We start from the raw sequence: 23,526 nt of genomic DNA, 5'->3' as shown, positions 1-23,526 counted from the left end.
ATGACTCTTTTTATATGTCATTAAGATTTTTTTTTCTCGCTTTTTTAAGCTTTCAAAGTTTTTCTAAAATGACCCTTTTTTTTTTTATATGATAAACAGTATGTAGGTCTCAAAAGAGAGTCACAACAGCAAGTATTGGTAAAGAAAATCAGAATTAGAATGTTTGAAAGTTTTTTAATAATTTGGTAGCAAATTAAAGACATGGATAAAATTAATTTGCCCAGATTTTTTTACTGTGGTATAAAGCAGGGGTCTCCTTTACCTTACATATTTTTTATATTAGCTTTGCTTGATTTACATATGTTAACATTTTAAACAATACTAAAACATATCAACAAGTAATATAAAATAAAATTAACAAGTAAAACAAAAAAGTTTTGAGTAGACGATATCAAAAAGTAGCCCTTCAGATTGTTTCATCCATTGTGGTAGCCCTTGCCAACAGAAAGGTTGGAGACCCCTGGTATCTCCATGTCGTTTTAAAGCAGGCTCATAATGGTGAAGAAAATCAGCACATGATTGTTGGAAAGTATAGATTTTAATCAATAACTTTATAACAAATTATATATATGCTTGATTGTTTTATTCCATGCCATTACATGACAAGGTGGTGTTTGATAACGTTCCAATAGTGTATAGCCTTATGGAGGTATACTGGCTTATCTATGACAGAAAATCACTTTCAGCTGCCTACGGTATTCTTACTGGATAGGATCACATTTTCCTTCATGCAGTATCTTGACATTCTGGCCACGGTCCCTAAACAGAAACATGGCATTCATCACAAGTAGCACAAAAGATGTTTGCATTGTTCTAAAATTTAACTAAGTAATAAAAATACAAGTATTGTATTTTCAAATCTGTTTACCAAAACGTATCAAGTTCATAAGTTAATGATTCAATGTTGACATCTGGAACTACCCTGAGATTTCTCACACTTTCAGCCTTCGTTGCATCAAAACAGAACATCTACTTTGCATAGACAGACACTATTTATCAGCTATGGTCAGTGGACTAACCTGTTTTCCTTGCATAGCACACACTCGGTTGGATATGAGATTTTGTCCTCTCCACATACTGGATTGTATTCACGGGTGCACGAACCATTAGCGTCTAGGTCACAGTTGGCCTATTATAAAGATATAAGAAAGATTGTTAAATTTAACCAACATTAACCACAGTTACCTTTGTCATAACTTTTTTGTCATCATAAAATTGTCATAACTCACCTCTCTGGGCTCTGGTTCTGCCGCTGTAAAAACATAAATGGAACAAATTATGAGAAATGAACCAGGAAAAGCCTTGTTTTCTAGACATTTTTAAAATAAGAATGCTGCTAAACAAGTTGTTGCGTATGTGTTTATTCTATGCCGCTTGTCATATTTGTCAAATGACTAACTAACAAATCAGATCTTGTGATCAGTGTAACTCAAGGAAACATCTTTCCATTATTTTATTTGCATTCATTTTATATTTATTTTTTAACTTCAGTCAAGCTTAATATATATATATTTTTTTAATTAACACATTTAACTGAACACCACAAAATTATCTGACTCAATAGGTTACAACTTAGTATTTTTAGTGTCTAATAACACAAATCAAAGCCTTAGTTAGTTTAGACCAAGGGCTTGAATAACAGTGGCGTCAGCTGTTACTTTCTCATGTCTGAATATTTAGGAATGAAAAACATTTAAATTAAAAAGAAATTAAAAGACAATTTAGATCTTTCTTGCTTTTTAAGACACCTCTGAATCTATAGATATACCAATAACAACATTTTGGAAAGATATAGATATGGTTTTAGCATTATACAATAATCCACATATTTTGTACAGTTATACTTTATATCATATTGATACTTACCAGAGAGGGTAATAAAGACTGAAACGCAGAACAGAATAGCCAACTTCATGATCTCTTTTGGAGTATACGTATTCAAGTGTGAAAGTCAGCAGGTGATCTGAGCTCTATGGTCATGTACTGTAGCTTTAGGATTTACCTTACACTCCTCCCACTACCTTAAAAAACTTGACCGGTGACATTCATAAAATAATCCCACAATGACAAGGGCATTTGTGTTGTGTTTTTGCAACAATGTGATGGTAACAAAGAACATTCTCAACAAAAGTATAAGGTTACTGCAAACCCTTGAAACCTTATAGTTATAATCCATGTTGAAGTATATGAAAACGTGTCTGCCGAGAAACAGATAAAGAAAGATGTTCCTGGCCTATTATTACAAAGACAAAAGAGCTAGGTACTTAAGCATAAAGATAAATTAACCATGGTTTTACAACAGTTTAAACAAACAAACCAAGAAAAAAAACAGTAATTATAATTAAACCAGGGTAACTAAAACCCTGGTTTTGCCAATTGGTAATCCATATGCAAAAAACATTGTGAATTTTTGTAAGGGGTAACCTACGTAAGGGGTTTTCCATGAACAAAGCTAGACTGGATGAACTAAATAAAGGTCTTGTTTAACAAAACACAAAGTAAACATAAGGCTGCCACGTATGCTGGATGAGGGAGGCATATATTTACCTATTATTGTTTTGTCATCTATTATGTCTTTGTTTCAAATCTTTCGACATGCTTTATTTTAATGATGAACTCATATAAATTTGGGGTTTCTGTTTTGGTTTTATAGCTAGTTATCAATCATGTCATCCAACTGCCATGAACCATGCACCAGTATATGTCATGGTTGATTCAACAGTATAACAAGAATTTAAACAGAACGAAACTAAAACGAAGCATTATAAAAAAATCATATTAGCTCACTAGGTGGCATCAGTGAACCATGGCGCAAGGTTCAGGTCATCGACGCGCGCTCCCGACTACTAATCGTGCGCAGTCATCGCGAAACCGGTTTTTTATTGAAATAGATTTTATTTTTTAAATTATATGACAACTCGGTGTAAACTGTTGTGCCAACTTATATAAATATAAAAGATGCCCAGTGAAAAAAATACACAGTAAAGTCATGAAAGATTGCAAATGTAGACAAAAAACTAAATATTGTCACTTGTCTTTTAATGTATTTTGTACAGTTATTTTGTAATCATTTTAAATGTTTTAAATGAAGCTAAATCTAGGATTGAAAATATAAACAGCTTCCTAAATTTTAAAGGACAGCAGTGGTGCACTGACTTGCCCAAGTTTCATTACGCGCGTTTCCGCAGCCCTGATGACATCACGCGTGAACCCCTCCCCTGCCTGCGGCGGCGCGCTTTAGCGCGGTCTCGCTCCTGTGCTCAGTTCAGCAGATTCTGTTCATCCCGAGACGGACAACAAGATGGCGAACTGAGTGGGTTGCGCTTTGAAAAGAAAGCAGCGACTCACCAGATTTCAACTTTAAATCGTCGATTGTCTAGATGTATGGTCGAATAAGTGGACACATACATCGTTAAGAAGAAAAATCGCCTCTCAGAGCGAGGTGATTTGATGAGAGCGTCGAGGACATCGACTCATCCGTGTCCTTTAAGGCTAAGCTGCTAGTCAGCTATTCGGGGAACTGTTGAAGAGAAAAAAGAGCCACATCCTCAGGGGAATCTGCCTTGTTTTTTACTTAAATGCCAAGGCATCGAATCTCCTATTCAGGCCGATGTCCGTTATCATCTTAGTTTCGTCGTTGTGAGTTCTTAAGGACACAGCTAGCGAAGAAGATACATTTTAAGCTAGCTAGCATTGTTTCTACGGGACTGAATCGTCAAGTGAGAGAAAAAAACTCAAACCTCACCCTTTCACTCAGTTTCAGAGTATTTCTCGGAATTTTAGGACATGGCCAGCAGCAGTGGCTCTAAAGCCGAATTTATTGTCGGTGGAAAATACAAGCTTGTTCGGAAAATCGGATCTGGATCCTTTGGTGACATTTATTTGGCAATCAACATCACAAATGGAGAGGTAAAATGAAACGATGTTTAATTATTATGTTGAATACGATGAGATGAGAAAGCGGGGATTTTTGTTAGCTCCACTGGTAACGTTAACTTAGTCAGATTCTGGCCTGAATCTGTTTATGATCCCAGAATAAGTGGTATTTTCTTGAAAGTTTATACATTTGTAATCTTTAGTTTGTACTACATACATACTAATACTCGAGGAGGAATCAATTATTAATATTTGCTGATGTTAAAAAAGAGGTCACCTGACTAAATAAGAGGGTCTTTTCCCCTTAAATTAGTAGTTAGTTAAACAACTAATTAAATAATGATATGATCGTTTTTAATATTCTCAGGAGGTAGCTGTGAAATTGGAGTCACAGAAAGCCAGACATCCTCAACTTCTCTATGAAAGCAAGTTGTACAAAATTCTCCAAGGAGGAGTCGGGATCCCACATATCAGGTGAGTGTTAATAAAAAGAAACACGTCTAACATTAAAATGTCGTTTGACTATTATGTTTAATCGTGGGGTTTTACGTTAGCTGGGCTAGTCTGGTCTATAGTCTGATCTAACGTTAATGACTAGCACGAGATCGAAAGCGATGGGTCTAGTACAAAGTACACATCCATATATATCCACAAGACTCTTTGGGGTTATTGAATGACACCCTTCATATAGAGATATATTTAAAATATCTATATATAGATAGTTTATATATTTACAACGAAGTAGCTCACAGGCTAACTAGCCTTTACGCTAGCGCTACTTTACACAATAATGATACCAGTTAAATGTCTATACATTTATTTGTTATTATAGAGGTGTAATACATTGTAATTAATGTTATTTTATGATAAATTGTGTGTTTGTGCGCCTGTGAGTAATGTGTGAGGAGTGAGTGGGAAATGGCCGCTGCTCTTTTGTTGTGTTTGTTCAACATGTCCTCCCTCTCGATCAGAAAATGGCGGATGAGAGAAAACAAGTTTCAGGGCCTAGTAGTGAACAGCTCCTCTCTTCTCGAGACGACTGAGCCAAGCGATGTCTATTATATGTAGCAAAATAGCCTTTAAAGATTTGCCTTTTGTAAGTCCTAGAAATATTTTTATAAAGGGTCTCTCCAAATAGTTTTTCTAGAGTTAAAAAGCGCAGCATTTATGTTTGCCTTAAACAGATCAGACTTAAACTATAGGCTAATGCGTTTTATACAGGGATTGTATTAAGTCTTCTTCAGGTTAAAGTTTATTGGTGGTATAATTTCTAGTGCAGGAACATTTATGAAGTTCAAGAGTAACTTTTACTTCTAGTGGTGGGTTTGTGTCTTTTTTTTATTTTTATCAGCTCTACACGTTGTGTATTAACCAATGTTAGGTAAGTTTATTATGACCATGTCCCTGACATCTCATAAATCTTAATCTGGTTTCAAATTTCTTATAAGACTTCCTTCTTGGCTCCATCAAGCATATTTACTCATGTAATTAAAACGCATGATTGTGCTGAATAGAGTCAGGAGTACTTCCCTGTTTAAAAAGTTGTTGTACACTCTACCTATTTGTAGGCTATTACAAAACATGTAGTCCATCTGATCAAACTTTGACAACAATCCCTTACTAAATTAGTATTAGCCTGAATAGTATGTATTATGTTAATGAATTTCCTTACAGATTGCGTTTGCCTGTCCATTTCAATACCATCTTATTCTGACAGCAGCTTGGCTGATAGAAATCTGCACTCGTAGACCTTGGTTAGTTGTTGAACCCGGTGCGATTTAAGTTGAATAACTTCTCATACATATAGGATTCGCCAAGCTTTTTTATTTGTTTATAAGCATACAGTATAACTGTATAAAAAGTTTTTCAGTGCTTTATGAGTTACATGTCAGTAAGTCTAATGTTAAAGAGTATATTGAACTTTGAACTCTAAGGAAATAGTGTTATTTACTTTCGTAATGCGTAATAACTCTTTAAAAAAACATACATTTCATATATTCGACTATATATGACTATATTTCTCATTCTGTTAAGTTTTGACACTTTGACTGAACCTTTTTTAATAAATAGCAGTTTCAGGATGTGTAAAACAGTTTGACGGTTTCAGTCACTAGGTGCTAGAGCTTGGAAAACCTGCCATACAAGATCTCCCTCCCCCACACTCCCTAAACCACTCATTGCTTTTGCTAATGAAAAAAGACTTTGAACGCAATGCACTTTTCTATGTAATCTCAATCATTGGAAAGTGTTTCTGTGCTTGGTCTTATTGAAAATCCACACCAACGTTGCTGCCTGATTAAAAAAGTGGCTAGCATGGGAAGTTGCGGTTTAGGGAAAACTTAAGTCGAATTACGGCTGTACTGCTGTTTTGTTTAGCCTTTCCTGTAGTTTTCGCTTTGATAAGAGGAAATGAACATCCCACAGTGAGGCCTGTAGTTTCCGCAAGTAAGAGATTACTGCTGCTGTTTAGTTCTCTAACCACTTTGTAGCATCTAACATTTGCGAAAGTTACAAAGTTTTTTTGTTGCATAATCTACGCTGCAGTAGTGAGTTAACAATTTTGGTTTTAACCGGTTGGAAATTGCTTTCCTTGGTTTAATACCAGAGAAGTTTATCTGTGGCTTGTTTTAGAAGATGTAGAATCGATCAAATACATTTTTAGATCAAATCCATTTTCAGACATTATATACTATTGACTGCAACATTACAACTGAAAGTCAAGCTTTACAGTTAAAAGTAAAGCTGGATTGCAACAAAATAGTGTTAACACCAGCCATTATGGGTTTAGTCGCTGCCGAGATATTGCGAGGTTTAGGAGTCTATTTGCAGTTCAAAGTACACGTCTTATTGTTATTGTCAAACAGTAGATGTTGGTTTTCTGGCACAGATGGCTGAACAGACACCGGTCTACTGCTGCACCTTATCTCCACAATACCTCTTTGTTTGGCAGACTCTCTAGCATGATGGTTGCTTGGCGACTGCTTTAGTAATGTGTTAGCTAAATGTGGGGCTCTCTTAACCTACACCTGCATAGTTGTGTGTATCTAAATCTTATGGCCTGAACTTTGCAAAGCCTTTAGGGTTATTCTATGTCTTCATCATAAACAGTTTAAGAAGTGACTAATAGTTGTCTTGTTTAATGTAAACTTCTTGCTTTTTAGGTTTTTGGAGTCTAATAAGACTTATTTCAATAATGTTCATGAGATTGTTGTTGTTGAGATCTGCGCATTGGCGTTATTATTAAATACATTAACGTATAATTATTTGGTGTGCCATAATTGGAAAATAACACACTTAAATGAGGCGTTTTTTTCTTATGGCTAAAACTAAGTGTATAAAGTGTACACAAAGTCATGTCACCAAGCTGGATATATTAGAATCCATTGTCTGCGGGGTGTGCCACTTAACCTGCTTCCCTGGCACATTTATGCTTTTTATTGTCTAAGTTTAAAGTTTTATTTAAGCAGTTTTAACTTAATTTTGTATTAATCTCAAAATATGAACGTATTGTGCTTTACTGAGAATAGTTGATGTTGGCTCAGATTTTTAGCTCTCTAGGACGTCACGACACAGCCATTCACACACTAAATTGCATTAATAATTGGTGTGTAATCTTGTAGGTCATCTTTTGGTTCTGATCAACATGTAATGCTTATTTTCAGGTGGTATGGCCAAGAAAAGGACTATAATGTCCTAGTGATGGATCTGTTGGGCCCAAGCCTGGAGGATCTCTTTAACTTCTGTTCTCGCAGATTCACAATGAAAACTGTTCTAATGCTTGCAGATCAGGTAAGATTGAGTCTTGGTGTTTTCAAAATGAGTCACTTGGTATCTTGATATGTTCATTGTTAGTGATATGAATATACTTCAGTTTTTACGCGTATGCGTCGAACGCCTGTGTATGAGTCAAAAAAGAACTATACTTTGCAAGGCTGTGCTAACGTACGCGTAAAACAACGAAGTATACTTGTATCATTGATTGTTATGTTTAAAGTGTTCCTTAACTTAACCTGATTATTTTGCTTTTATAGATGATCAGCAGAATTGAGTATGTGCACACAAAAAACTTCATCCACAGAGATATCAAGCCAGACAACTTTTTAATGGGTATTGGTCGTCACTGTAATAAGGTAAACTTTTAACAATTTCTGTCTCTTAATGAGATAGTGTCAAGGTTATGCTTGAAAAAGGCAGGGAGGTTTTGCTGTAAATGAATTATGTAATGCAGTAGGTGTTAAATCTGCAGATTTCTGTGGTTTCCTGTTCCATTGAGGTAGGAGAGATGACTGAAGGTTAAAATTACTCCATGTATTATATGGCCTTTCCTGTGGTTAAACACTGGCTTCTGAGCCTGTAATATTTATGTTTGATGTCGCTTTGTTGATTTGGGATGGCTGGGCTGTACAAAGAATATTGGGTGGGAAATCATAGGACTGGTTATTTAAAACCATTAGCATTCCCTTGACACAGTGTTAACAGCTTAACATATCGGTTGATTCGAAAACACCTGACGGTTGGGCTGTGTACATATGTGGACATGAATTTTATCTCATTCACTCCTCAAAAATGGAACTTGTGCATGATATGTGACTTGTGGTTGGTTTTATTGATTTATTTCTCCCTCCGACTGAGAAGCCTTTGAAGTGCTTTGCACTTTTTAATTTCTCTCTATTCAAATGTACAGAAGTTGCCTGATTTTTATTTTGTTTCAGATAATTCGTAGTTTTGAGCCCTTGCAGACAGGCAACATTTGGCAAAGTTAAAGCATGTTGTGCAAAATAAAACAATGACCTACCAGTACAAGCTCTGGTTGTCTCGTCTAACAGTTCCACAAAGGACAAACTCAGTGAAGCCTGTATTACCATTTTTGGCAGTGCTTTCTGGAATAAATGTTTACCATTGTGTGTCTGTGTGAATGCCAGCCTTAAGCTTTTATTTTTGTACATACACATGAAGTCGTCACCTTTTCACTAAAACTCTAGATGCACACGCTCACGCTCGGATGTGTAGGTTTTCGACGTCCACCCTGGAAAGCATTAAATTCTGAGTACACTGAACTATGGGACGGTCTGATTTAACTATTTGCTTTGCAAACCCCAGTCTCTTTTGGTGCAGAATCAAAATCTCTCCACTCGCATCATTCACTGCTCTCTGCTTACATTCTGACATCTCTCATATGATCATTACCATTCTTAATCCAACCCCAGTAATCTTTTTAGGAATAACATTCTTAGTTTGGAAAAGAGTAAAGCATGTGGGCATGCCTTGACCAAGAATGATTTAGGCCAACAGGTGGCTAAAAATGGAGACATTTGTGTGAATTGGTAATGCATTTTGCTAGCAGTATTTTAAAGCAAGTGCAGTTAAGGTCCACATACAAGGTTCTCAAAAAACTTTATAACTTATTTAGTATATCTTAAGTGAGATTATTTTCTCAACACATACTGTGCTTAGTCACACACTCTTCAAATTATTGTTCTGGCGCATTGTGGAGAACCGTACTCGGCACCATTCTAGACTAATAGCTTGTTTTGTTGCTTTATCCTGAGCTGCTGTATTGAAATCTTTAACGTCACTTTCATGAAGCTGTCCCATCTTGTCTTTTGTAGCTAAACTAAAACAGTTTTTGCAATAACATGCAGGTTAGGTCATGCACCTTTTAAACTGCACGCTTTTTTTAGTTCCTCAAAGCTTCATCCTTACCTGATTTGGCCTCTCCACATGCCAAAGTGTTCTAGCCTCTTCCTTACTGTGATCCAATGATCTGTCTACATAGTTTAAACTTGAAATGCATTCAGAATGATCGCGAGGTGTTTAATTGGGTGGGGCTGAGTTTTGGTTGGTTGCATTTGTCCACAAAGCCTCTCATTTCTAATTTTTAAACAAGTGGCCATCGTGGTGAATGGCCTTCCTAACCCTAGTTGTGCCATTGTTTCGTTTGCCTTGGGTGAGCCTAAAGGTTAAATACCGAATGGCACAGCTAGTGTTAAATGCTACAGAATTGCTATTTAATGAAAAAAGCCATTGCAAAGTCAAAAAAAGACAATCAGGCTTGGAAACAATTGGTGTGGATAAGAACACTGGGGATGCCCAGAGGTGCCATGTATAGTTTACCTCTCTGGCTTAAGAATTATGAAACAAGCAGTTCTTGCATCTGGTCTGAAAACCTGTTTAGTATCTGAGCCTAGGCTTATGGGAAGACGTCTGCCATTAGCAGAGTTTCCTTTGACTTTTAGCTAGGACGCTTATTGGTGGATGAAGGATTGCCTTAGGCTTTCTCTTCCCCTCCTTCTGCTCTTCTTCGCGTTCTTTTTCTGAGCCTTGGTGTTGCCTGTCTGCGCTGGCCGTGTGCGGTTGTCAGCAATACTGTTTGATGCACTGCACCCTCTATTGTCTGTTCAGTGTTTAGAATCTCCAGTGGGGAAGAGGAAAAGAAGCTTGGCTGTTAGTTCTTCTCAGGACCCATCTTTCTCAGGATTAAACCAGGTCTGAACCCACAACCACCTCTTAATAATCCCCCCAAATTCCTTTTCCCATTTCTAGTTTTTATTTTGTACAGTAACCATTGAAGTTTGTTGGCATTGAACCAGACACACATGCTAAACAGAAATCGAGATTAAATTGTAATCCAGATTGCAGGCATCTTTGTACAGGGGGATGAAGGTCTTGGCACTTGCGGGAGGGATTGTGTTTAGGTTCATCTGGATAATTAAATTGTTCTCTTAGCTCTAAAATTGTTCTCAGTCCGATGGTGTTTTTAAATGGTACCTTTAATCTTAATGCTAAATTGGATGGATTTTGTGAAATTTTCCAGTTTATGTACATGGAGTTTGTGGCTACACATTGGCCAGTAATCTTACTTCTGGTTATTTGTTAACAAGGTCTTCATGGCACAGAATAAATAGATTGGCATACTTTCTCTGCATGATTGCCTGGTAAAACATGAAGTGTTTGTTGCACTGGCAGCACACATCTTTGACTATTTTTGGTCCTTTGAAAGTGGCACAGAGGCTTTTTCTCTACCAGAAAGGGAACGCTTTAAAATCCAATATGTGTTATGCAGCCGATCGCAACAAAGCCACACAAATGTTGTTATGGGGTTTGGGTAGGATTAATCTTTTAAATACCTGATCTATTAAGTATTGCTTGAAAATTGAGAGTACTCATCCATATTGATCACTTATTGTCTGTCTTTTATCTGACATAATGGTAAGAATGGTGGTAAAAATGTTAAGTTCACTCAAATAAAACCCATTTGTATGTACGTACATGCAACATAGTGCATATCAGTATACTAGTTGCTACGTTACATCACGGCTGTATTTTATTTGTGTCTAGATGCGATTATCACGCGCATTTCGTTGGTGAAGCCGATTTCTTTAATCGGTAGTGAATCGCCATAGCCTGCTTTCAGATGGAGCAGTATTTACTACACAGAGCCGTAGTTCACTGAAAGCTAGGCATTATCCATCTGAAAGCAGGTGATGGAAATTTGTTGCTGATCAGGGAATCGGCTTTACTAACGAAATGCTGGTGACTTTGCATGCGATTAATCGTGCAGCCCTAATCTAGATCATTGACAGGCAGTTAAAATAGTAAAACATTAGTTTTATAAGTTTTAATGAAAAATTTCACGATTAACTTTATTTTTTTAATTTTTAACATTTTATATATTTCGATGACCCTATTGAAACTGATTTACTGTGTGCATTTATAGAAGGGGACAAAAAAAATCGATTCTTAGATGAATCGCGATTCGGACGTGGGCCGATTCTGAATCGATTCACAAATGTCAAGAATCGATTCTTAAATGTTAGTTTACAAAATACGTTATCAGAACCAAAAGGCAGAACTCAACTGGGGGAGCGGTGCTGCACACGGACAACTTAAGACAGCGCGCACTGCACGAGCGCATAGCGGAGCTTACAAGAGCAGAAGAAAAAGAAATAATATCTAGAACAGCCCTGTTTGACTCATTCTAAACTGCAAGAAAACAAGATACACTTTGGGATGGTCTTTCTCTGCCTTTTCTCTGTTCAGTGAGCGGCAGGGAGAAACGGCGCATTTAATTTAATGGCTCTTCTGACTGTGCTACAGCGTTTCCCAAAACCATCCGCTGACTGTTTAGATATAACATGAATATACTTCTGGAAAAATATGCACATAGTTTATTTAGTCGCTGGGTGCGCTGCATTATATAAATGCAGTAATACTGCCAATCACTGTGTATAATGATGATGCTAGACACTTAACGTAAGTCAGTTCGTGGAAGTTAATGCCGGTTAACATATAGAATTAATATGTCACGTTTAATTACTATTTTTACTGGTTTTAATGTCTTACAACAGAAACAGGACATATATGTATAGGAATGACATTATTTATCCCTTAGTTGCATTAAAGTACAGTATGACAGTTCAGAGACTAGTAGCAAAAGCGCAAACATTAACCTGGCTTTGAGAGCAAATGTGACGTAATGACGTCACAGATATGCAAATTAGTACGTCAAGAATCTATTCTGAATTGAATCGGGACCCTAAGAATCTATTCTGAATCGATTCATTAGGGTCCAAGCGATTCCCACCCCTAATTCATAGTAAACATTTTTGTTAATGTCCTGTTTTTCAAACTCACAACATTTGCGCTGCTAATGGAGTCCTCTAACAATTGAACTACAGGAACACGTTCTTGTAAAATTTTTGTTAATTAAATTAAATGTTAAAAATATAAATAGTTTTTGGGGCATTTTTTGCCCTTAATGGTTTGACTGTAATGTACAGAAAGTACAAGGTGGAGAGCGGTGAACAAGTGGTGAGATGTTTTTAGAAAACCGCTTGATGTTACCGTATTTTGTGTCCTTCATGATAGTTCAAGCTAAGGGTCCTAAAAGGAAAGTGTTAATGGCCAAGTGGTTCATCACAGTCTCTGGGTTTCTAGTAAGCGTTAACTCACTGTAATGGTTTTCCACTGTCTTGACCTCTACAAAAACCATCTTTATAGAATTGCATGGTTGGTGTAACTAATTTTCTTGACAAGAGGAGAAAATAAGTCAAATCCTTGGTTAGGTCAAGCAAACAGTGGCATGGCTGAGTGGATGCATTACAGTATGACTGCTGCCTCAGTAAAAATGTTGGCAGGATACTGTATCCAGTGTGTGTGGGGTACTTGATGAAAGATTTCAGGGACAGCCAGAGAATGCACTTGGAGCTGGCTCTTCCATCATTGGTCAGATAAAGGTGTGGACGTTTCCAGGCGTAGACTCTGACCCCATCACTTTCTTGATTCGTCACTTGATGTATAATTCTTTATTCCGAAGTCCAAGAAGTAGTCCAAAGTACATGCATGGAAGGAAGTTGGAAGAAAATGAATTTTTGAAGTTACATTTTCTTTGTTTTAGTTGGTCCTTTAAACAAAAAGTCAATGTTTGTGCTTCTCTCTTCACTTTGTATAGTTGTTCCTCATTGACTTCGGTCTGGCCAAGAAATACCGAGACAACAGGACACGACAGCACATACCCTACAGAGAAGACAAAAATCTCACAGGCACAGCTCGCTATGCCAGCATCAACGCACACTTGGGAATTGAGCAGAGGTGAGAATTAGTCACTCATGTTCCTTATGTGGTCTTCCAGTGTCAACTTCATGTACTTTCCAATGTGCTGTATGCTCTTTGCCAATGTAAGATCTTGCGCTGCTCATCTGAGTGTTGCTACCAAGCTCTTTGGAGTCTTTTGTGATGAGAGGCACTTTGAATTCATCATCATGACATCTTGTTTGACTGGCAATGTTTCCTTATTAGAGAAATGGCTTTCTGTGGTCAGTGGGTTAAATTAAGGGTGCTTTGCTCCATCAGCTCTGCTTGTACACACCACTCAAGCTATTTTGGACATTGTGTTTGAATTTTTTTGCTTACATATGGTTTTATTTACAGTCGTCGAGATGACATGGAATCACTAGGATATGTGCTGATGTACTTTAACAGAACCAGCCTTCCATGGCAGGGACTGAAGGTAAGCAGGGTAGATGATAAACAGGATGACTATTTTTAAACAGCCTGAAGTTAACATTATAGGTAGTGACATATTCAGATGATATTCATAAGCATGCAAACTAATTTTAATACATGTTTGACAGCTGTAGTCACTATTCACTTTTATTGTACGAAAATGAGGTGCTTGGATAAATGAGGAAAGCTTACTTCCTTGGAAGAAAATTTGATGACGCATAGTTTCGTTTTAAATGGCATGGCGGTGACCTTTCTGCTGTTCGATCAAGTTTGGTTTAAATGTAGTACGTGTCAACCGTGGACATTAGACATTGTAATTTAAGCAGAAGAATACTCCTTGTTAATGAATTATTCCCACTCAAAAGCTTAAACTAAAAATTACCAGGGAGTGTGAAACAGTCCAACAGGTGGTGGCTAAAAAAGTGCTGTAAATCTTCTTTCAGCTGGTTTATTTATGGCCCTCTGCGCTGTGGGATTGCACACAGATGAACCGCCATGTCAGTTACAGACCGTAGTGTGCATCATTTTCATTTCTGCCCAACAGGCTGCGACAAAGAAACAGAAGTATGAAAAGATTAGTGAGAAAAAGATGTCGACCCCTGTCGAGGTGTTGTGTAAGGTATGTGAAATTCTACATCCTCCCAAAAAATTCACAGCCATTCTTGCCAGTATGGCATACATGCTACAAAAGTTTTCCTTTTTGTGCCAGACATTTGATCGTATTATTTTAAATCACAAGCAAGACTATTTAGTTTATCAGTGTGAGATTTATAGAAAGCTACTATTTTATGGAGGACGTTAGGAGAACCAAAGCTCACCATTTATGACACATTGCTCCTCTTTACAAGTATGTCTTAAATTTGTCATTTATAAACTATATTTAAATGTAATCTTCAAATCCAAGATCCAGAGCTGTCTGATCTTGTGTGCATTTTTTTTTTGCATGATTGCATATTTCCTGTAAACAAGGCTCACTATGTACTTGTCCTTAGTAGTTCAAGAGTTTTTTTTTTCTTTTATTTCTTGCGTCCTTGAAAAAAAGCATGTCAGGTCAACATGACTTTTCTGGGGTTTTGTACAGATCTCATTTTGTTCTTGGCATTTTTCCTCCAGGGGTTCCCAGCAGAGTTTGCCATGTACCTGAACTACTGTCGTGGGTTGCGGTTTGAAGAGGCACCTGACTACATGTACTTGCGTCAGCTTTTCCGCATTCTCTTCAGGTGATTGTCAGTTCTCTTTATTTACGAGAAACGCCTAGTCACACAATGTTTTGGCAGCAATAAAGCAAACTTGGTCTTTAGTAGAGGCTTACATCGTGTCCTTACTCGATCCGATGTTATATGATTCCAGCAATAGGCAATTTGTCTGTTCATACTGAATTTGAAAAAGAGGTGTGGTGTGACACAATCAATCCCAAAACACAGCCTATCATAGCAGGTTTTTTTTTTTGCTTGTGCGCCATCCTCTCTCACTGCAGCTCAATAGGGCACATACATACAGAGATACATCCCTCTGCTTTCTTATGTCTTAAGTCTATTTTTGTCCATCTTTTATGATTAATATATTAATAATGCACAAAGTATAATAGCATCAGATCGTGAATGGTTAGGACAAAATCTCTGAATAATATGGGGAAGAAAATATCTTTTATTGCCTCGCACCATCACATCTAGTTAGGAAACGGTGTTAGGTCGCAGATTATGGGACAATGAGAGTCACCTCAGCATCCTTCGTGAGCTGATTATTTTTCGTAGTTGCAATTTTCTTGTCCTGAACTCTTTGTTTTGTAGCGGTGTGCTCATTAGTCTTTTGTGCCTTTCAGGACTCTGAACCACCAGTATGACTACACATTTGACTGGACCATGCTGAAGCAGAAAGCAGCACAGCAGGCAGCCTCCTCAGGGGGACAGGGGCAACAGGCACAAACCCCCACAGGCAAGCAAACTGACAAACCCAAGAGTAACATGAAAGGTTAGTAGCAAACATCCAAGCGACGTTTCAGCGCTAAAACAGAGACACCAATTGCTTGCATATTTATTAAAAAAGCAAAGTGGATTTGGAACATTCGCTCCCCCAAAGATTCATGGATTACAAAGAAACGGTGTTAGTTCGAGGATGCACCTCCCTCCTCCTCAACAAAAAAGTAAAAAAGATTATTCAATTGGTTTGTCTTGCAAAAGCAAAGACGTCCTTGGGAAATTTGACTACTAACTTTGAACCAAAATGTCTATTCTTCTCTGGGACGAAGGGTTGGCTTTATAATCTTTCTGTGAATGTCAAATAACCATCCCTTAAATTAACCCCTTTCCAAATGGGATGCTCTATTTGACAGATTTCTCCCAATCATTGTTCCTGGATCTAACACTTGTTGGTCTTATTATAATGGTCTCTTTTATAAAACTTTACAGTACAATCATGGATACGTGGGAGTGATTTCTAACCACAGACTAACCAAGACCATATCATTTCCTATACCTTATCATTTGATTCTTACTGTGCTGTTCTCTGTCTGGTGTTGGGGAAAGTGTCATTGTGTATTTGCATTGTGTTAAAAGAGAAATGTTTTTTTGTGATTCTAGTTACGGATCTCTTCCAAGGGCATAGTCTGTCCTAGATAAATGGACTTGGAGATTGTTTCAACATAAAACAAACTCCAGCTGGATTTATGTTGGGGCTGTTGGACAGTCATCGTTATCCTAGGACCTAGACATGATGTTTGCTTTTAAAAGAGATATTGAGTATATGCAGTCAGTTTAACACTATATAAAAGATAAATTGCCCTTGTCAGAGCTTGTGTAGGCTTTGGTGTGGTCTAAATCTGTTGTGCACCTATTGCCGAGTAGGCATGACATCTAGAAGGGCACGCGCTTAAGTGGAAAAGCTGACGTCTACTGTCCTTTTTTGCTTTAAAGTCAGACTACAGTGGCATTCAGTCTAGTCTATATTGTAAGTGGGTGTTTTTACAGTTAATTATATGTAATTTTAGGGGTTTTAACCACAAAGTCTTTAAATCATTACTTAGAAGTTGGCCTTGCACTAAAATAGTCTTACATTTTACATACCTGACAAACTTGGATTGTAGTCTTTTACATTTATAACACAACCATGCAAATTTCTTTGGTTGCGTGAGTATAGTTTATTATTAACGATTATCAGTGTATTACTGGGATTTTTTAAATATGGGCTTTATGTTGGCTGTTTAGGCCATGCAGTCATCTTGTCTCCCCTCCATTTGGGGTTTGTGAACCTCGTGTGGTTCAGCACGTCATCTTTGAATGTTCACAGAGTAAAGCCGTCTCCTGCTTTTCTCCGTGTTCATCCTGAATTAAGGCAGAGAACAACTGCTGTTAAAACTGGCAGGACTAAGAATAGCACTTGCTGATGAGGTGGTGTTGGCCTAATCCTTTGTGCATGCTGTTTCAGTTTGAGTGCACCCCTCCTCCTTAAAAACGCAGACTACACAAGGTATCCTGCTTAGAAATATTATTGTTACATTTGGATCATAGCAATCAAAAATTTGGGTTTTAGCCATTTTAAGGATTTTTCAGAAAAGTGCACTGTCTCTTTAAGAGCCCTTTTTAAAGCAGGTTGCTGTCAAGCCACAGCCAAGAATCGGATAACAAAAGTGGCAAAGTGTTTGAGCTTGAATGAACTTTATTCGGAGGGGATTTGTTGTTGGTTTCTTGGCTACCAGCACAAGTCCACAGTGGAGACATTGCAAATGTTGAGCTTGAGCACTGCTTTGTGATATTTGTCCAAAGAGTGCTGAATCAGCATATTTTGCTCAGCTCATTGAATGCCGAGTTGTCCTCTACATTTTCAGTAGAGAGCGTGTCCTCGGTCTTGTCTTGGTTTTTTGCTCTGCTCTAAGATTAATTTGCGTCTGCAAAATGTCAAGGCTACAGTGGCTAAATGTAACTACACTCGACAAGTAGTAGCAGCTCAAGCCTTACCATCTGGTTACTTGGCAACCAGTTTGGATCAACTTTCCATTGTGGATAGCTATAAATGACACAAGCAGTGACATAAATGAGCAGAACCTGAAAGACTGCTCTTGCTTGTTTGAGGGTTTGGATCACACTTTAACAAGCCATGATAGGGTTGAGTTATAAAGCACTCCACCTTATAGTCTGCTGCTTACTGTACAATAGTACATATATGCAAATATATAAAAAGTTTGGTTCCAAAACAAAATAAATAAATTTTGACTAATTTCTGTAAAAACGTTTTCTATACCAAGAAAGTGACGAAATGAAAAACACTATTTTCTGTTACAGACTTTTAGATAGCATCTTTAGGTTATAATAACATTAAAAATGTAAAAAATTATTGATTTTCAAAGATTTATTATAAAAACTGTTTTTTTTTTTTCCGCAAAATGCAATAAATCTATTGAATTAGTATATAAATGTGCATTCATCTTTGCCGTGTTATATTTATTTAGTTGACTAGTGGTATACACTGACAAAAAATAAACACTGATGACATTAATCAAAACACTTACTTTGTCATACATAACTTTGATTTTGATGGCTTAAGTTTTTTCCCTGCCACAGAAAACCACCACAGGTTTTTCAATGCCATCCAAAGTTTTTTGTTTGTTTGTTGATCACGAAGTACATAGTAGATGAGAAAAACTAGGATTCTGTGTTAATTCAACACGCCGCCATTAGGGCTGGGTATCGATTCAGATGTTCCAGATCGATTCGATTTCAATTCTCTGGCCGATTTTATACCGATTTATATCGATTCTCAAATTCAACAGAAGTTTACAAGTGGGTAATTAAAAAAAAGAGATTAAAAGCCACAACACTATCGTCGTCGTCTTGCTTGCGAAATCTAAAATGCTTCCATACATATGACTTTCTATGTGAAGGTGGCATCAACGTCGACGAAGCACCTGAAACTGCCATTTTAAGCATTCAATGAATGAATGACAGGCTCGCCTCTCGCTCCTTGGTAACATCGCACAAGGCAAAAAAGAGGGTGACATCTAGTGGAGAACACTAATAATTAGATTAACGTTAATCTTACGTTCAATGTTTGTGGAACAAATATGAAAAAAATTGATTCGTGGCCTTTGAGAATCGATTTTGTATCGACCATGTAAAAAAACCCTGATTAATCGAAAAATCGATTATTTTTTTGCCCAGCCCTAGCCGCCGTTGTTGTTTACAATGTGTGGAATGGTGCGCTGTAATTTGTTAAGCCGATTTTTTTGAATTCTGCAGAAAAGGAGGACTGACGTTTATTGCGTTTTGGGAAAAAAGGGAGAAAGATGACGGAATAACACAGCGGATATCGTTTTTTGCGCAAAATTAAGTATTTACTTTTTCCAAATACCTAATACAATACTGATTTTAGTGGTAACACATTTTTTTTTAAATTGGGTTTATTGCGTTTTGAAACCAAACTCTATATATTTCCTGTTTTACTAAAGAATGTATAAATTGATCTTTCTTTGTAATGTTGCAACTGCCGTGTTAAAATGACTCTCTTATCCCCCGTTTGTAAAATCCTGTTTGATTTTGTTCACTGCTTGCCTGAAGCAAAAGCAGATTGATTTTAGTCTTGGACCACAGTTGAGTGCGCCGTGCTGGAACCATTTCAACATACGCCACACATCTGCCTTTTATGTAAATGTTTTGTTGTAACATCATTGGGATGTTCGTAGCTTAAAATTCTGTGAGGATACATTCCAGTACTTTTTAAACTGGGGCTTTACCTGCCTTAACCAGTTGAATTCATTTCTATTTAGAAAAGCTATCAGGGCTCTTAAGAGTTTGGCTCATAGCACATGTTTATTTTGGGGCGTATTGCCATTGTGGTGACCTACAGATCACGCATCAGCTAAACTGATGTGTCAGTCAGCTGTAGTTTTATGTGAATGAATAGGATCATAGCTATGTCGTCTGTAATACAGCTTGTAGTATGTATACTAGTGGTTAGTTAGATGCCATGTAGGGAGATTGTAAGCCCCAACTGAGTTTATCCCTCTCTGAGTTTGAAATGAATGTTTTTCTCAGATTCCCTGCAACAAGTCTCGACTTTACCGCAGAGAGAGACTGATGACTTTGCACTTTCTCTCCTCCAGGATTGAATAATGCTCTGACTGGGTTGGCCACATTGATTACAGTAGCTCAACCCCATTCAACTCTGTTCCGCTAACTTTTAACCCTTTCCTCTCTATCTCTCCCATCTTTCTTTCTCTCTTGCAGGTTTCTAACCATTAAGACAATGTAATGAAGCAGAGCAGAGTTGGCCGTAGCAGGATTTGCCTTCCAATCACATCCCGGCATCTAGGATCAAATTCACCAGAACCTGCCAGGCACTGTGGGCAACCTTTTTCCTGTTAAAGAACTTTTGTTCCATATACTATATATGTAATCGGTATATATAGATAAGATGCATTGCATATATCTATATATTGGTATGTATATACTATATCCACACAGAGAGCAGGCTTGGTTTGGAGTTGGAAGCTGTAGCCTTTTCTATCGTCCTGTTCCTTAAGACTTTATACCCCTCCTTCTTTGAAACTGAAAACTATAGAAAAAGGTCGACTCACTGGGGATATATTTGTGCGCGTGCCGATATTTTCCCCGAGTTTTCTCCTTCAAGAAAGCTGATGTGAGGGGTCCTTCCTCAATTCTTGGTTGCCCATAAGAGCTGTTTCGTCCCCTTACCCCTTTCATCTTCCTATCGTCACCGAGAGTGGCGTGAACCCAGACATTCTTCTTTCCGAACGGAGACATCTGAGACACATTTTCGTCCTTCAGTTATTTTTGTCAAGCAAAGTGAGACCTATTACATTGAATCTGTTGTATTAAATGTGTCCAAGTAATTAAAAGGCAAACATTGGATTTGTTTTTTTTTTCTCTTTTCTAAAAGGTGATTACAGTTCTGCCTGCTGATATGTGCTAGAAAGCTTCTAATGTGAAGATTAAAAAACATTCTAGTGACTACTAGGTTTCTATTTAGAGCGCTGCATTAACTATATTGTACTTGGTATTCTGAAGTCTAAAAAATAAAAGAATAAACTCCACCAAAGCATATTCATTATAAATTAGGCATCACTTGACTAAACATGTATGTTAATTGCTTAGAAAACAATTGTATGCATCTATGATCTGGGTTTTTCACTTTGAAAATGTTCATGTTGATTTGAAAAGGTAACCATTCGTAAGAATAACATGCTATGATAGCCTCCATGTCCTGTCTTGAGAAAAAATGTGCTCACTCCACCCTTCCCGTTACCATTTTATATGCATATATCTTTTTTTTTTTAATCAGAAAAGTATACTTTTTCAGTTTTATAGAGTTGTCTTTCCCTTGTATTGAATTGAACAATAATTTTGGGGAAGGGTTTTTTGTTGCTTCTTCCTGTGGTGAAGCAGATCCTCTTGTAAAATATCTCTGGGACTTTCTCTCTGCAACAGTTTTTGCTGCTGTTTAGTGGCGATCTTTTGCTTATTTCCTTTTTTTTAATGCAAAAGTGTTGGAGGGTTTCTTTTCTATTTAGTTTTGGGTCTTGTGAGGCAAAAGCAGTTTTGTTTGTTTGTTTTGTTTGTTTGTTTCCTCAGCCTTTAGCCACGACAAATGCACAGAAGTTACTTGGCTTTCTTACCTCCAAACTGTCCCCAGAACCAGCTACGAGTACTTGTAAGCTGGCCGTTCTATAAAAGTGTAATTTATGCCCTTTTAGCATGTCAGAATAAATTAAAATGACTTCTCATAATTGCTGTCCCAGTCTCTGTAATTTTACAAAAACTCACGCAAGTTGGATCACTAAATGTTTCCCCTCTATTATCCATTTATTCTGATGAGTCTCGAGTCATGCCACAATTATTGTTAAATTTTCACGCAATCATGCATCAAACCTTTTTGTTTGTTTTTAAAATTGAACGACATGAGAAAGCAAAATGGTATTGTGTTGGGGCATCTTTGTGGAAGGAGTTAAAGGTATTGATGTATTTAGGAAAGCAAATCTTGTGGAGGCTGTGGGTAGATCTAGGTGCTCGTGGTGTTGCTTAAATTTCCAGGATTTATATCTGTAAATATTAAAATTGCTTTAAATGACAGGTGTGTACATTTATTGATGTGCTTATTGACACCAACACTAGTAGAATGAAACAACTTAAGTTTATATGGTTGAGTTGTACACAATTTATATATATTGTTTTGTGTTTTGATTAGAAGAGGTTCCTTTATTTCAGCACTGCAGGATGACAGCATACATTATTTTTTTTACATTCTTGTTAAAGGCAGTTAATTATTTCAAGTCTAGTGAGTTAAAATGGAGAGTCTGGAGTTAAAAACACTTGAGGAAAATGAACAGCAGTATGGAAGGGGGAAGGGTTGTCCTGGCCACACCAGTGTACATAGCAGGGCGGTGGGGGAAGGTTTTGTCCACTGTTGTCAAATCAACACATGCATAAAACAGCTGCTGTCTCGCAGGGCAAGTCAAAGGTCCATACAACAATAAACCTGTTCAACAAAGAGACCCGATATGTGTATTAAGATCACAAAAATATGATAGACTGAATTCCAAGCACTAGAATCAGCGTTACTTTAAAAACGTATTTAAACTCTTGGTTTGTGTAGCACTTCGTGTATTATTTAAAGACGGATCTCATTCATAAAGTATGGATGACTTATTGCCCACTAAAGGCTCTGCTCTGCCCTTTATGGAGGTGGAGTCACGCGAAGACCGTGTGAGTCATTCGTCACGTGACCGGACACTGTACTGCTGGAACGGAGTAATTTAATCCAAAGGTGTGTTCTATTTCATGCAGCGCTGCGCTAAAAGATTGGTGTATGACATCAAAGTACCGCGAGAGCGATTCGAATGCTGTACTTTTGATTAACTCTCGCGATACTTAAATGTCCGCATGAAGTCAAACACTATATTTCAATCGATTCATTTATAGATACAATGTAAATTTATTACATTTACTGTATGAAATCATGTTTAGATTGTTATCCATGTGTTACGAGATGTTTACATCAGATTTAACAGCAGAGTCAACTGTCATTCTGAGAACTGTTGGATGTACTGGGAGTGGTCAAACATTTAAAAGTTTAACACACCTCCAGCACAGGAGGGACGTAGATTATCAATGAGAACACGCCCTATTGATAACTATCCTGAAGTTACAGTAGTGTTCTCGGTGGCCGACGAGAACTTTATGTACTCTAATATTAAAATTAATTCAGTAAACAACAATGAAAGCTTTCTAAACATATAGGTTTACTGGGCGTATGCATCCAACTGCGACTGATCGCATTACTTAAAAACATAAAGTAAAAATATTAATATCCCAAAATGCTAAAAACATAAAAAAATCCAAAATTGCTTTCAAAACAAACATTAAACAGACAATACACTAACCTAGTTGAACTACAGATGAATTAATTTGCTAATCGAGCTCACGCGCCCCCTTGTGGCATTAATAAGAAAGTGTTTTGTTTATGTGACCCCACGGGTTGCTTCATGAAAAAGATCAGATGTCACGTCGTTGTTTAAGCGTCAGCTGGTGGCCTTTCCCCGTAACTGTATGCTTACTAGTAGGCGTACTTCGAGGGGCAAATGAAAGGTAATCCGTTTAAAATAATATCAATGTCATTGAGCGGACGAGGATTGTG

General features: G+C 37.3%; 2 protein-coding genes across 5 annotated transcripts; one reads left to right on the top strand and one right to left on the bottom strand.

Annotated features, from left to right (window-relative positions):
* Nucleotides 1-519: 519 nt before the first annotated feature.
* On the bottom strand, nt 520-2,003 carry LOC129422966 (serine protease inhibitor Kazal-type 1). Its single transcript, XM_055179122.2, has 4 exons — nt 1,867-2,003; nt 1,230-1,252; nt 1,020-1,129; nt 520-759 (listed from the first exon to the last, which is right to left on the bottom strand). Exons 1-4 carry the CDS (start codon nt 1,913-1,915, stop codon nt 702-704), a joined length of 240 nt encoding a protein of 79 aa, XP_055035097.2. The 5' UTR covers nt 1,916-2,003; the 3' UTR covers nt 520-701.
* Nucleotides 2,004-3,227: 1,224 nt separating this feature from the next.
* On the top strand, nt 3,228-21,619 carry csnk1a1 (casein kinase 1, alpha 1). Of its 4 annotated transcripts, none has more exons than XM_055179118.2 (11): nt 3,229-3,909; nt 4,244-4,350; nt 7,539-7,665; nt 7,908-8,006; nt 10,279-10,362; nt 13,328-13,467; nt 13,807-13,885; nt 14,426-14,500; nt 14,995-15,101; nt 15,704-15,852; nt 20,100-21,619. In XM_055179118.2, the coding sequence occupies exons 1-11, from the start codon at nt 3,787-3,789 to the stop codon at nt 20,105-20,107; spliced, it is 1,098 nt and encodes a 365-aa protein (XP_055035093.1). In that variant the 5' UTR covers nt 3,229-3,786; the 3' UTR covers nt 20,108-21,619. The 4 variants fall into 4 exon arrangements, with proteins under 4 accessions (XP_055035094.1, XP_055035093.1, XP_055035095.1 ...); XM_055179120.2 differs by having other exon boundaries at nt 3,231-3,909; nt 15,704-15,816; XM_055179119.2 differs by lacking the exon at nt 20,100-21,619 and having other exon boundaries at nt 3,228-3,909; nt 15,704-15,857.
* The last annotated feature ends 1,907 nt before the right edge of the window (nt 21,620-23,526 follow it).

The sequence above is a fragment of the Misgurnus anguillicaudatus genome, chromosome 16 (assembly GCF_027580225.2).
Source record: "Misgurnus anguillicaudatus chromosome 16, ASM2758022v2, whole genome shotgun sequence".
NCBI classification, from domain to species: Eukaryota; Metazoa; Chordata; class Actinopteri; order Cypriniformes; family Cobitidae; genus Misgurnus; species Misgurnus anguillicaudatus.
This window is presented reverse-complemented; position numbering and strand designations above follow the sequence as displayed.